This window comes from Numenius arquata, chromosome 8, assembly GCF_964106895.1.
Source record: "Numenius arquata chromosome 8, bNumArq3.hap1.1, whole genome shotgun sequence".
NCBI classification, from domain to species: domain Eukaryota; kingdom Metazoa; phylum Chordata; class Aves; order Charadriiformes; family Scolopacidae; genus Numenius; species Numenius arquata.
In genome coordinates this window covers 12,608,404-12,623,722 of record NC_133583.1, presented here as the reverse complement: position 1 = coordinate 12,623,722, position 15,319 = coordinate 12,608,404, and the positions used below count along the sequence as shown (strand labels likewise).

At 46.6% G+C, this 15,319-nt stretch overlaps 1 protein-coding gene across 3 annotated transcripts in view; it reads left to right on the top strand.

Moving 5' to 3' along the window:
* The window catches only part of CHCHD6 (coiled-coil-helix-coiled-coil-helix domain containing 6), a 116,379-nt gene extending 105,278 nt beyond the window's left edge, over nucleotides 1–11,101 (top strand). For all 3 annotated transcript variants that reach the window (XM_074152057.1, XM_074152056.1, XM_074152054.1), the window contains one exon: nucleotides 10,550–11,101. In XM_074152057.1, the coding sequence (XP_074008158.1) occupies nucleotides 10,550–10,573 (24 nt within the window). In that variant the 3' untranslated portion in view covers nucleotides 10,574–11,101. The remainder of the gene's footprint in view (nucleotides 1–10,549) is intronic.
* Nucleotides 11,102–15,319: the final 4,218 nt, after the last annotated feature.

The window sequence follows — 15,319 nt, the reverse complement described above, 5'->3', positions numbered from 1 at the left end:
TTTAGGAGGCTTTTGTGGCTTGTTCCAGCATCTGGTGTTCTGCTGGGTGCCTTCCGAAGAGGGAAGGGGACAGGAAGGAGCTAGAGAAATGCTGAGCCTGTTTTTCACTTGGTAAAGGTTTTTAATCTTGAAAGAAGGATTTGGAATTTACGCAGGAGGAGACATTGATTGGGAAATAAAGATGCATCTCTGGGTGTTCGCCATTCTCCCTTTGTTTGCTCAGATCCATGTTTCAGGTTGTAGGGCATCTTATCTGCTCTTCTCTTAATTGCGTTGGTTGTGTTGGGCACCGATGGGCTGTTGCTCAGAACAAATCTGTCTTGCTGAGATACTGCAGTTGCTCCTGGTTCAGGGCTGAGCGTGCAGCTTCACGCCGGTCACTGCCTGGGTGTGCCTGTGGTTGGGCATCCACACGGAATTGCGTGGCGGAATGTCTTCATGGCCTCCCGATCCATCCACAGCCTTTCCATTCTGGTGCCTGTGCCGTGCCCAGCGGGAACCCTGGCACTCTCCTGCCCAGGCTGCGGGTTCCCCCCCCTCCAGGGCTCGGGCAGCCAGCAGGGCTTCCCCGCACCTCCGCTCCTTCATGGTGTAAATAGGGAGTGGCAGAGAGAAATGTTTAGGGTTCCTTGGGTGACTTCTGAAACCTCTATCTAAGAGGTGTGGTTGAGTCATTTGACTGTCTCAGTTCAGGTCATTAACATTTCAAAATGCCTGTTATTTTTCTGTCTGGTTGCCTGAACTTGGTAGAGGATTGTCTAATTGGGGCTTGTTGCAGGCCAACCAACCAGGCTTCTCTTCCTTGTGATTTAATCAGATCTTGAATCTCCCGGGACCAGATATTTCAAGATACTTAAAGATTGGCAAGAGTTAGACATGCAATTAATTCTTTAAAATCTGATACTCAAATACCGTAAACGCTCAGTCAGCAATAAGCTCCTGGTGTAAAAGAGTTGCAGTGCTGAGTCAAAGGGGCTGATTCTGCTCAAAGATACTTCATGTTCTGGTTTTGTATCTGGGCAGTGCAGGTAGTCTCCCAAGACAGGTTTGCTTGTTGGTTATTTGGTTTTTTTTAATTTACCCTTAGGTTCTTTACTGTGACCCTGATCTTTGGGAGATGTTTCACAAAACCAGGTAGAAGTTCTATTCCACATCTATCTGCAAACAGACATGAGAATTCCCAGTCCTTTCTTGGCTCTATCATTGCTGATTTTTGCTTCTTCTGCCAGAAGAGAAGGAGAGCAACATCTACACCCATAGGGGTGAGATGAATACGCCTATCACAGAAATAAAATTACTGGCTGCCGAGTAGCAACAGCTTAATGAAAATGTGAACTGTTAAACAAATAAAGGCAGTCAAGCTCATAATACTTCTGTGTGGAATTTCACTGTGTCGCTGAACAGAAATAGAATTAGGCATAGAAAAGGATATCTGGAGAAGTTGTCTCTGCCTGCCTCTGTGCTCGGTATGTGAAGCTGGGCTAGACAGGAGTGAACTATACGTTAAATGTGGACATGCTACCTTGACCGGGAGAGGAAATCTCTTTATCTGGTGCAGGAGCCCCATAAAGCAAGGCAGAAAGGGACAAGATAAAGCACTAGATTTCCTCTGAAGCCTCAATGCAAATTGTGCAGAGAGGATGGATCCCTTGAGAACTGTGTGGTTTTTTTGCATTTCTTTAGCATCTTCTGCTGGTGAATAATTATTGTACTTCTGTGTGGCTGGTAAGTAGCATTACTCTTGTGTACAGAAAGGGAAACCGAGATGGGGATTTATCTACAGCTGCTGGGCAAAGTTGGGAGGAGTCTGAGAACAGAGCCTGGGACTGGGGCTCATGCCCTCCAGGCCATGCTTGCCTTCCTGTAGCCCAAGGGAAAGCTGCAGGGTTTAGTAACGCTGGCAAGTGGCAGGTGAAATCCCCCAGATGAGAATGTAACAACCACTGTTGAGGTCCCATTTCAAAGGCACAGTGCCATTGCTGAGGGGTTGTGAAGTGTTTTCAGCAGCTCTTTGCACTCTACCCAAGGACTGGACTTTCCTGTGCTTCCATCTTCATGAAGATTCCCAGAGTTAAAGACGTGCTTGTTAGGACTAGTGGAGGTTAATAATCTGTTCCAGGACAAGATCTGGAAACACAAAATGCATTATGGAAAGTTGTCACTGCCCATGGCAGAGGGAGGTTGGAACTTAGATGATCTTGAAGGTCCCTTCCAACCCAAAGCGTTCTGTGATTCTATGATCAGCTTGTGAAGAAGCCCTGGAGCCAAGGAGCTGCTGTCACTACCTCCAAACAAAATGACATCCTGTCTGCCTGGCTTCTCCCATCCAGCTGTGTTTGCCTGTGAACAGCCAGAATTAAGGAATGGGATGTGGTGATCCCTAGGAGTTCAGAGGACAACTGGGGTGGTTCTTTCTATCTCTGTCTCTTTTCCTCCACCCCTACCCTGATGGTATTTCTTCACAAGAAATCATGTCTCAGAAGGCTTTGTCTTGGGCTTCTGTGGAGTCGCCAGTGTATGGAGGTATATTGTGTCTGGGTCATGCGAAGCTTTTAATGCACTGTGGAATTAGAAATGTTGTAGGAGTTTATATTCTAAGTGTCTTTATTTTGCTGGGTGACCTTGTGAAATTTCCTTGCACCAGATCTGTATCTTGCCATCCTGCTACCTTTATCTAATTTGTTTTCTTGTGTATGTTACTGACATCCAGTGAAGTGTAATTTGTTTGAGAAGTGGCACTTATAACAAGGATCCTGCTAGTAATCCCTGTATTGAATCCCTATATACGCAATGTTCCAGGAATAATTAAAGTCACAAACTTCAATCTTGAGGGATGCACAGGGGAAACCTATCCTGAAATGAGGCTTGGCGTCTCTGACTTTTCTACTTCCAGTGCTTTTTAACAGTAGGATTTGCTATTTTTGTTACAGGACTGAAGTAGATTTAAGTGGAAGTCTGACATCCTGAATTTACATGTCCTAACAACAGTGTTCATCAGTCAGTGTTCTTACTGTATCCTCTCTCTACCCCTTCTCTCTATTAATTTTCCTCAATAGTCTGCAGGGATCATTTGCCAGCCTGATTCAAATTCCTGCACTTTCCTGTCGTCTTGTTTTATAACATCTTGCATCATGTACTTTCCATTTCTGTAATCCATTTAATCCAAAATACTGGAATGGCTTTGCAGGTATTTATTGCATTTCTCCCTTCCTTGTGTTAGGAGGTAACAGGTAATTTATACAACTTAATCCAAAGTCTCTTAGCTTCTGGGATTATTTTTTCTTTTCCCACTGATTATCCTGGGGGCTGGTAGCAAGAGCACGAATCAGAGTATGGAGGAGTTGCCTTTATTTGTGTATATGGTTTCATTGCGTTGTGCTCAGAGCATGGCTTGGCAGTTTAGCAGTTAAACCCCTGCAGCCAATGTCCCCCAGCAATAACATTAATGTTGCCTGTCCTTAATTTTTGGAAGCATTGGGCTTAGGGTTTGAAATAATGAAATGCTGTTGCATCAGTAAGTGGTTTTCCATTCCTTTTGGCTCTGGCAACGGATATTCACAGTTGGGTGAAGTTCATTTTAATCCTTACAAAACCAGAGCTGGATTTGTACAAGTTGTCATTCTGCTTTAGAAACACTCTGTGCCTTCTGGATCTTTTTATCCCTCCTGGGGGCTAATCCACGAGCTTGCAAAACGCTCGGGATGACTCCAGTTGTGGGATAGAGGGGCATCCAGTGTTATCTCCTTTTTCTCCCGCATTGCCTTCTCTCACTTGTTCCAGAAGGGCGCAGTAGTGTTTGTAGTGTATACTTTCTGATGTGTATAGATAGTGGGATGTAATTGTCTTCCCCTGAGGTAGAGTCATTATGCTGGCTGTAAAGAGAGAGGGTCACAGTCCTAATGGGAAATGATTTTAAAGCAATCTTGACCAAGTCTAGTGGAGCCGTTTCAGACCACTTAAAACTCAGCCAGCCCTTCACGGCACTTGTGATATGTCCACTTTATGCGGTGAGAGGCAATGGGACTAACACTTGTCCAGGGATAAAGAAAATCTATGATAAACTGCAGCATCGGCTTTGGGCAAGCGTTGTGTGCTGCCACAGGGGAAAGGCACCGACAGAGCCCCGACTTGATGATTATTGTTCTTGATGCTGATTTGGAAAAACGCAAGGCACTTGCAGAAGCAATAAGCCAGTAGTCGTGAAATCTGCCACCTTGGGCTCTCTGTGCTGCAAGAGCTGCCCGTCTGCCCCCAGGCGTGATTCCTGCAGAGGGGACAGGATAGGATCGCTCCCGTTTCCCAAGCAGGTGGCTGGGCAGATAGTGGCACAGTCCCCACATCAGAGCCAAATCGCTGGCAGATGCACTAGTGGTTTACCTGGGAAGCTCAGGCTTCAAGCGTGCACTGACTTGTGAGGCAAATTTGGTCAGAGGTTGTTTAATAGGAAATAGTACTTTGTGTTCTAAGACAGAGTTCAGCATCCTTTGGCATGCAGTGGAGTTCTGGTCAGTAGCAAGGTGAGGAGAAAGACTTTGGTAGAGCTGGTGGAAGGTGGCAGTCAGCAGCTGTAGGTCATATTGAGGGGCACTGGCAGGTCTGTTGGGACCAGCCCGGGACTCAAAAGCAGGCACAGCTTCACATAAGCAATTTTCTGATTTCAGTCCTTTGCGGAAGCAGAATAGCCAGGGCTGTGCAGGTTAGCAAAGCTCTAAGCTAGTACCCAGGAGAGCAAGAATAACTAGTAGTGAAATGCTCCATGTCTGATTTTCATCCTTTGAGCTCCTCTGTAATGTTATTGGAAAACAAAATTGTTTAAATAATGGAACAGACCCAAAGAAATTGTGCAGTGATGCAGAAGGGGTGAGGAAGGGTTATTTCGTTTCTTTCCATTACTTTACTCCTCCTGCCTTGCCTCCCAAACGTGGGTGGAATCTGCATGTCAGGCACTAGCGACATCAGCCTGGCCTGGTGGCTTTTCTTAATGGTGAGAACGAGATTAAATGCAATTAACATTGATTGAACAAAAACCGCCCTCAGTTTGTATGCCGATTAATTAACAACTATCCTTTCAGCGGTGGCCCTTTGCAGAGCAGTGTTTGTTCCTCCTGGCCCCGGTATTTTCTAGCACATGTCCAAAATCAAAAGCACTGAGCATGCCCCCTGCTGCGACGTCTGGGGCTACCAGCTCAGCGGGGAGATGCAGCCCCCCAGCCGGGATGATTTTTTTGTGCAGCCTGGTAACTGCGGAGCTGCTCAGTCGGTGGCAAAACATTTCCTGTTAAGCAAGGCTAATGACGGGAGCTCTCTGCGAGTTAGAACAATGATCAGAACAATTGTCTGGAGGAAATCACTGTTATAATGCATGAACAAACAGGTGAGTCTTAGAACAGCTAGAGATTAGTTGTGCTAGTAAATAACTTCATATTCGGGTGATGCAGAGCAATGGGGGGTGTCATGGCAGAGCAAAGCAAACAGTGTGAGGCTCTTGTGAGTCAACGGAGAGTGAGGGCGGGGGGAGAGGAAACCAGAAAAACTGTTTCTGTTCCTTGCACTCTGTTGGTGGGGTATGTAGACCAGGGGACTTCCACGTGAAAGCACTTTCTGGGGTGTTCTGACAATGTGTCTGGTGAGTCTTTTGAAAGGCCTCTTTTCTGCTGTCAAGCCAGCTTTGAAGACGCCATCTGGGGAAGTGGCCAAGAAGTCATTGGATGAACTTCTCTGCTTTGCAAAGCACAGGGAAGAGGGAAAACAAAATTCTCTTCATAGCTTTTTGAATTAATGTTTTTTGTTGCTGCCAGGCATACTCCTGCCCCTCTTATTCCAAACCCAAGGACAGCAACTGTTGGACTCCTGAAGGATGAGAGAGACATAGAGGCTTTTCTGTGCGATAACTATATGGCATAGAAGTGCTGTGATCCATTAGTCAGCACAGCTGCTCCACAAAATAGCCAATACCCTGAATGTAACAGAACAAATTGCACATAACCAAAAAATACCTACAGCATACATCAAACCAAAGTGACTCAAATGTCCCTCGCAGCACTTAGGGGTGCTAATAGCCCCGCAACAAATGCCTTATCCAGCGGAAAGGCCTTGAACACCCATCTTAGGACAGGTCAGGATTTCTGTATTTCGTTAGTGCCTCTTTCCAGACTGAGATGAAAAAGTTGTGCGGTCACGTCATTGAAGTCTGCTGTGTGCCAACAGGTGCTCTGGTTCTGAGAGTGCTGCCCGCACGTGGCAAGGAACTAGGAACTATGGAGATTAATTTCTACTTTGTCACTGACACTCCAAATGCACCGAGTCATTTATCATGGGGATCTGCTTTCTGATTTCTCCGTAGCTGCGCAGTGCCCATATGTGCGAGCACCGTGGTGCAAGTGCTTAAAGGAATATTAGAACTCGCTGGGAGGAAAGGCACTCGCTGGAGGAAACTTGCAGGATTTATCCCGTGAGACTAAAGGCTGGTTAAATAAATATGTCTTAGCACAGTGGAGGCTTGGCAAACAGCGTTTCTGGCAAACACTGAGGGAGGAAGTTCTTCAGGGTATGGGCTTTCAAGGAGGGAGATTCCCCCCCTGGCTCTGAGCCTCCGGCGAGGCTGAGCGCTGAGGTGCAGAACTAGCCAGTGTCTGTGGGAGGCGGCGAGCCCGCAGCATCCTCTCCAGGCAGCCCTGAGCTCCTGCACTGGGATGCAGACGGGCAAAGAAGGAACCGGAGGAAGACAAGAGCGCGGTGCATTATAAAATCTTGCTGAGACTTTCTTGTCCTGATGCTGGTACCAAGGCCTCAGCTCTCTGTTACGGGAGAAGGACCGTGTTGGGGCATTGATTGGACTCCCTTCTCAGCAGGGGTGAGATGTGTGGAGCAGATCTACTTGCAGAGCTTGACCCTTTCTCCTCACTCAACTGAAACCAGAGCTGGAGAGCTACTGGCTTCCCCACAGGTGCTGCAAAGTGGTGGCTGTGTCAGCTGAGCCGCCAGCCAATTTTGACGGCTCTTAGCTGCCAAGTTGGGGTCTCATGGTGGTAGAAGAGCATGGGTTAGTGGCTCAGGGTCCTGCTTGCCAGGAGAGGCGTGGAAGAGAGCACTGCGTGCCCTCCAGCTGGATTTGCTGTCGGGACTGAACAGATTGCCGTTCCTATTTGTGCTGCAGCCACAGCTGTGAGGAATTGCCTTCGTATGGACCCCTTTGTATGGACACAGCATTCATATGCAGAGGAGCTGGGCTGGAGCTGGTCGAGACTGGAACCTGGTCTCTACCTGACGCTGCAGTGGCATTAAACGTAATCTACCCTCCCTGCGCAAGAAGGGCACCATCCCTTCTCGTTTGAGTGAGTGTGTGGTGAACTCTCCAGGGCTGCTCGTTTCCTGAGCTGTTGTTCCGCTAAGACTGCAGCAGAGACCACCTAATGCCAACTGTGGGGCAGTTATTTTCCGATAAGGCTGAGCCTCAACTCGATTGATTGGGAGTATCCTGTCGTGTGAGAGCAGCTTGTGATTGCAAGCTGCCTGCTCTTGTTGCATATGCAACTTGCCTGGTGCATATGCAACGACAAGGGCATGTAGGAGAGGTAAGTCCTCTCCTTCCCTTTCCTGGCTCCTTCTGCTCAAGGTAAGTGTTGTAGCATCTTGGTAGCATCTCACAAGGAGGATTCCAGGTTGGAAGGAAATGAAGGGGTGCCAAATTTGTGTCGGCACGATTGCAATGCTAGGTGGGATTAAAATGCTGGTGTAAATGGCTGGCTTAGCAAAGAGTGGGTTTAGTCTTAGAGATATGGCATCCTTCCATGCTATTACACAGCATGCGAGGCATGAAATCGATGCAACTGTGCTTTTAAGTAGTTAGCCACAGGTTTATAAACTGATGGCCTAGGAACAGTGAAAGCAATTATATGTGTATTCTAACAAGCACAGACTTATATGATGTGCTAACAGAGCACAAGGCCTACGGAGCTTCCCCTGTGCAGCGTGGAGCGGCTGTGACACTGCAGTAGCTGGCAGAGGAGACCTCTGGCCTCCAGCACCGTTAGCTGTTAATTGTGCCTGCACCGCTCTGCATGTTCTGCAGAAGATCCAGAGGAGCACGGGTTCCTGGGCAGCCAGAGACTGTACTCTGGTTTCACTTTCTTTGTAAATTGGATCTTAGCAGTACTAGAGGGTTCAGGGTGGCGGTGGTCTACATTGGCGTGGCAAATGCTGTGAGACCTGGATTGGCATCTGAGCAGGAAAGTCTGAAAAAGCTGGGAAAGCCACTCGTGTGTGCAGGCTGTTGTCTGCTGGGAGAGCTTCAGTTCCCCCAAAATGCCAACCCCATAACCTTCATGAGCGCTCCATGCCCCTGAGGAGGGAAGGGTCATTAATTAGTCGCTCCATCCAGCACAGGCTGGTCATAGATGTCATTTTATCAGGCCACTATTGGGAGCAGCATGGGCTGAGGGATGGTGTTGTTACCTCCTCCCTTTGTTCCCAGCAGCTTCCCTTGGTGCCAGCTGCGCAGCAGGAAATTGGTGTCCAGGCTGCCTAGAGCCCACCAGTTCTGGGTCCAGTGCTCACCATGCAAAAGATCTTGAGAAAGTTTAGTCATCCAGAGTGAGATGGAACCTGATGTTTTTGCACAAGGAATGTTTGTGAGCCTCCAGCTCGATGCGTTCCCGGTATGTGGGCAGCTTAGGCTGGAAAGCATTGATTGAGGTTAAGTGCTGGCTGTTTGCATTTTCTCCTGAAATGAGTAAAAATACGTAGTTATGATTTTGAACATGAAATTGTGTAACTATGATTTATTGTTTTTTTTAAATCACTTTATAGGAAAAGGTTTTGCTGTCTTCCATAAGGGTTAACCACAGAGTGGCCACATCAGTGGCTTTTTCACAAAATGTAGCATTCCTTGACACTTCACTGAAGTGTTACAGTGTGAATACAGCAAATTACTTTATTGCAAAATTGATTGTGAGTTGTTGCTGCTTCTCTCATTACAATTTGTGTGAGTTCTATTGGAGTTTTTGAAATGTATTGCTCTGTGCAGAACTTTAAGTCACTAATGATGAGAAAAATTACCTGGGAAATTAGTCAGTCGAGTAATATTGATGGTTCATTTGTCAGATTTCTGGATAAGCTTTGTCTAAATAATTTGGCAAACAATTTTCTCTTTATTCTCGAGTCCTTCGAAACTTTTCCAGTTCATTGTTGTCAGAGATGGGGCTGTCTTTGGAGATTCACGGTCAATGTGGACTGAATATGCTGACCTTGCAGGTGTTAGGCAGTGAATATCAGCCTGCTATGCAGAAGTAGCCCAAATGACATCCTCACCTTCTGACAGATATTGCCAAGTGTGCTAGCATCATTATTTTGTGATGTTCTCCTTTCTGATTCACATTCAAGGAAACTTGGCTTCTCTCCCAAGAAAGGCTAGTATCTAAAGAGCAGAACAAAGCTCAAATCCAGCCCTAGTAAGAATGGGTGGTGAGACCACGTGCAGCTAACTATTCACTTAGCTTTCTGTAGTTCGCTTTAACAGGGTCCTTTAAACAATCGGGACATACTGTCTATTCTGCAAAAAGGAAGTGCAGAGCATGAGGAGAAAGTAGCGTGTTGATGGGATCACCCTATGCAGCTCTGCTGCTGGTATAGCTACACCAGCAGTTCATTGCCATAAAGATGCCATTGCTGATGGGCGAGAGCTGGTTACCTGGGTTTTGAAGTAGAGTCCAACATCGATACCCCAGGTCCTCAGAGGGAGAGGTGTTATAACTGGTGCCAGGTGGTGGTGTTGCTGGTTTGATTTCTTTGACTTTATAGGAGTGATAAGATAAAAATAGGAAGAAACCATAGCAGGCTCCTCAGTCTCCATCCTAAAAAGGTTGAAGGCCTCCTCTGTTTTTTCTACCCCTCAGAAGTCTACAGCTCACGTGCAAATACCTGCAGGATCTGACGATGTATCACTTAGAAAACAGGATGTTGTCGTGGGGACAAAACAGGGATGACTTTGCTTTGAATTTTGGGAGGGTTTGGGTCTTAATAGGATAAAGGCAGTCAAAGATGTCAGGAGTTAAGGCAGTCTCCGAGTCTCTCTCTTTCCTCCTCTCCCCTCTCTAGCGCTCACTCTTATGTTGATCGTGTTCCAGGATGAGCGAGTGTTGTCTGCGTATTTGATGGCAGCTAATCAAAGTGCTCCTGTGTCCTGCTGAGGCTGGGACGTAGCATGGACCTACACTTACTTCTGCAACCCAGCTGCTCTGAGCCTTACCTGAGACCATGGCCTTTCTCTCCTGCTGCAGGCCATAGCATTTATAAACTAATAATTTACAGCTGACCATCTAGTCTTGTTCACAGAATCAGTCTCGCCTTTGATACCGTGACCCACTGTCTTGCTTCCACAGTCCTCTGTCCCCTTGAGTGTCTTGTGTTTTACAGCAGATGGAACCTGATGATTTTTCTGAGGGATTTTCACCCTGCCAACGTTTCTCCTTCGTTTCTGAAGGAAACGGTCCCATGTCAACAGCTACATAACTAACTTGCTGCCTTTTCCTTTGTCTCCTTTTTCCTCCAGGAGCTGTTAGTTAATTCTGGATAAACATCAGCCACCAAATAACAGAAGTCAGGGACCACAGAGGCCCTCGGAAGCCCCAGCATCCTTCTGGATAGACACTGACCAAAACTGGTGCCTTCTGCCCTTCGCGGTCCAAGACAGCGACATGATTCCTCTTCTAATTGCCTGCATGTATCAGTCTCAGTGGATGTTCCTGGAGTTGGGAGGAGGGTCCTGGGAGAGGGGGATGCTACCGTTCCCTTTTTTATTGTATTGCAATGTAAAGAATCGTATTGACCCCAGGTGCTTCCAGCACAGCTTGTAGCTTGGAGGCTTGCCCAACATGAGCCTGGTTCACCCTGTGCTAGCTTTGGTTTCACCAATCCACATCTGAGTTTCAAGAGCTGTTATCGTTGTCCATTTGCTCTGGAGAAAGGGATCTGAAATATTTGGAAGTAACCCTAACCAGCTTGTTAGGATTAACTGTTCCTAGCATGCTCCCGTCGGTTACACCAGCAGGCGTGTTCCTTCCCTTCCAAGGTTCCCTCCTAAACAATAAAGTGTTTAATGGTCACTGTGTGCTGTGAGATACTTTCAGTCCCATGAGTTTGTAAATTGCTGTTTTCTGCCTCCTGCCCATGCCAACAAAAACTCCAAACAAGTGTGAGGAATAGAAATATTTCAAGTCACAGTTTATAAATCACAAAACTTGTTCATTTTGGTCCTGGGCTGAATGACTTTGGCTTATTTGAAAATATTTGGAAGAGTGCAAAGTCCTGGCTGAAGGGAACTGGTGTTGGTGAATCATACTGAAAAACCTTTTGCCTGCTGAACGCAGAGCCCGGGTTGTCTTTCTTTGCCCCAGCTCGTGTGCAGGTCTTGCTTTGTCTGCCGTAAATACCATCCCTCTCAGCTTTGCACTGGGTTTTGAGCCCTCTCCGTGGGGAGCCGCGGGACAGTGGGAGCTGTGTGCCTCTGGCATTTCATCCTCCTAGAGGTAGGTGGGTCAGATTTGCAAAAGGTCTGTCAGCAAACCAAGGGAGCAAGTCTCGTTTGGAAATTTGATTCTCCTTCTCTGGCTAAAGCTTCTCCTCTGGCAGCGTTTGCTGCTCGTGTCCTCTCTGACTGTATCTGACAGTTTCTGAAGAATGTGAACATGGATTTTTGGAGGTCATGTCAGGGTTTAATGTAGTGTTTATGAAAATGGATGAAGGGGGCTGAGAATTGTTTTCTGTGTTATATTCTGCTTTGTCTCTTTTTCCTTTAGGCAGCAACTTAGTGCTTTACATCTTCATTAAAGCAACAAAATGCCTTTCCTTCTTGTGGAGAGCTGATGCCACAACCCTCTTCCTCCTTGGAAGCGATATTTGCTTACCCGTGGCTCATCTCTGTTTAGTCTCAGATCTTGCAAAAATTCCGGCTTTTTATCACTGTGCAGGTCAAACTTGCTGTCCCCAAGGACAAGCTTACCAAACCAAAGTAGGTGTCCTCAGATCTGTTCAAGGCAGTACTGGGTGGGCTTTTGCTGCTGCTGCTGCCGTGCTGGCTTTTGGATCCGCTTGGGATAGCAAGGTTCTACAGAGCTGCAAAACTTCTGACTCTGCATGCAGAAATTTGGAACACCAGGGTCTATCCCTGACCAGATTTTAAATTATTGTTGGTCTGAAGAGAAAAGTACCTGTTTTGTCTCTTCCTCATTTTCCTCTTGCCCCCATCCAATATTGCCTTGACATGAGTAATTTGCATGTCATTATTTCAGCTGCCCTAAATTGGGGGGGACTGTGATGCCAGGGCTGATTATTTGGCGGCACTGGACAATTTTCTCTGTTAGGCAACTGTAATACATTTCCATGTTCTTTTATAATGAGCTTTATTTACCAAATTGGCAATTCCTCTGTTGAGAAATAACTGATTACAGCATTCAGGGAGTTGCTGTCATCTCAAGATATGCAGGTGTCTGTGGAACATAAACAGATGTGATCGTTCAGACAGTGAACTCAATTGATAGAGGGTAGGGGGAAAAAAATCAGCCATAAAATCATAAATGTAACTTCTCCAGCTAATGTTGGCCAGGTGCACTGCGGCTGTTTTGCAGCCCAGCAAGGACGAAGTGGCACTCTAAGGCCATCCAGTATCTCCAGATGAGGGACTGCTTGATTATGAGCTGAAAATACACCTCTTGTGTGTCGTCACACTTCGGTACTGGCTCGCCTGACTCTGGGTCTCTGGTAGTCTCTGAGGACAGACATTAGTTCATTGTGTAGCCTTGGAGTGGGAAACTCCTCTGTCCTGCCACGTTGGGTTTGATTTTAGCTTAGTCCATGATGAATGTCTATGAACTTCTTGGTGATGGTGCGTGGGGGGATTGTGGTCCCATCTGCCTTTCGGGCAGTCTCTTTCCTTTAGTGTTTCCTAGTGCCCAGGAGCAGTTTGTTGCCACTGTTGTCCTAATCATCAGCTCAAGTATCTGAGCCTGGGGAAAAAAAAGATGAGCAGAGATGTCAATAAGGAAGTTGCCAAAGATGAAGTTCAGTTTGCAGAGCCTCAGCTGCCATTCAAGTAAAAACATACAGGTAACACAGCTTCTCAAGTGAGTGTTTTCTCTCCTTTTTTTTTTTTCTTCTCCCCTCATCATTGCTGATCCTTTACTACTGAGGCTCTCGCAAAGAAGGAGGAAGCCTTGCATCTTCTCTCAGACTCCCTCTCCTTATGTTTGTCCTTGACTGCTTGTTGGATATTCGGAGCATGAATTTTTTTTTCATGCAAGATTGTGACAGCAGGTGTCAGTTACGCTCCAAAGTGGCAGAGATCATTATTCCTGGAGCCTGGTGTCCAGTGTTGAATAGACGTCCTTATCACACAGCTAACCATCGCAGTTGGCATTAATGGGCAGCAAGGACAGCAGGATAAACAAGGTCTGAAACTATTGTAGACGCTGAATTGGAGGCAGTTTCCTCCAAAGGCAAGTTTGAGGTAGGGTTGGGGCAAGCGGCCGCGCTGCTGTTTGTGCTGCATGTGCTTGGGTAAAAAGCAGCTCTTTTGTGTGCGGGAATATCTGTGACCCGTTTCACCTACTGAAGCCAAACCTGCCCCATCCCAGATGCAGCTCAGGCACAGTTCTCCATTCAGCTGAGCAGCTGCATGTCCATTTTGCCTGCCCGGTTGTTGCAGTTCTGTGTGCAAATTGGGTAATTGTGTGTACAAATGCATCCAGTAATTCGGATGCAATGTGCACAATTGTGGTAATTTCATGTGAAAATACAGGCTTGCAGAGTGCCTGCTTTACGAGTATGAATTGTTTTAAAACTGGCCAGATGAATGGAAGGAACAACCTTTTTATTCGTGCATAATTTCTCAGTGTTGCAGGAAGGAAAAAGAACAAAACCAATGAAGTTAGAGGAGATAGAGCAAATAAGAGAACTCGTAGACATTTTCCAGTAGGCTTCAATAGCTTTTTTTAATGAAACGTTCAACAAGCACTTTGAGATTCCAGTGTGCAAGAACATCTCAGGCTCTCTAAGCACCAAATTTGTGATCTTGCATAAAAACACAACCCATTGCCTCCTGTTGTTAATATTTCACACTTGGCTTTGCAAGACGCTGTATCTAATATCCTCTCTGCATTCAGGCTTCTACCAACTCTGCCTTGTCCATAGCGGGAGAGGCTGGAGGAGGAAGGCAATTGCCAAGCGTGTCTGTAATCTATGTAGGAGGGTTTTGTGTAGCTGTAGGGGGAGAAGAGTAAGTCTCATTTCCTATTTTATAGTCTGCTGAATCCTGTGATCTCATGCTGTGTGCTCCTTTTCCAGGCAGAATTTTTCAATTTGTCTTTCAAGTTGTTGTTATTTTTTATTTCCAAACTGGTTAAAAGTGTTTGTCTGTAGCTTGTCGCTAAATTGTTTATGTCTGATTCCCTAAAACGCTTCATTGCCAATCTTGTATATGTCTCAGGACCACGTTCTTCTCTTTGCCTGGTGACTTGGTCTTTTGGGGTTAGAAGCAGTATGGGTACAATGACTCCCCACTCACTATTTCCCTCTCCTTCTAAGAGTTGTTGTAACTGGATGCACCTGGATAACATACAGCCTACAACTGCAACAGGTCTTTTTGCCACCCCAGGGAGCCGTGTCACCCAGCTCTGTAGAGTTATCAGCCCTTTTTTTGGAAACGCACAGGACTGTGAAGGGCCATTCAGAGTCCCGAGGGGTTGTAGCCCCACAGTTGCTGCCATTTTTTTATTTTTTATTTAATCCTTGGAAGAAGATGGGTGTGATATTCCTGAACTGACTCGCCTGCCCTCCTTATCTGTCAGCCTTATCACTCTGCTCTTGGTATGTGTCTTGGTTTCTCGTCACTTCCCCAGGTTTCCTGGGGTGATGCCTTGGGAGAGCGAAGGGTGATGCAGACTGAAGTGATTAGCCCGGACCAGTAGTCATCATCTCGCTGAGGTTGTTCAGGGCGCGTAATGACACCCCTCCGTCTCCCGCTCTGGTGTGTAATTATGCTGGCAGAGTGGTCCTTGCGCAGCCTGGGGCAAAGCCAGAGGGAGCAAATGAAGCAGCCACTGGTCTCAGGAGGGCTCTGTGTCAAAAGCGCGTCTTGGATTTAATGACACATGTGCTCTTTTCAGACTTTTTACAGGGGTCGGCACATGGCAGAGAACTTTCCTGTGTCGTCTTCATAGGGAGAGCAGCAAACAAACTTGTTTCCAAGTTGGAGATGAAACCAACTGTTCCCTCTGGGGTATGTAACAAACTGCTCCTGAAACTGTTTTCCCCTAATTTAGGTGAA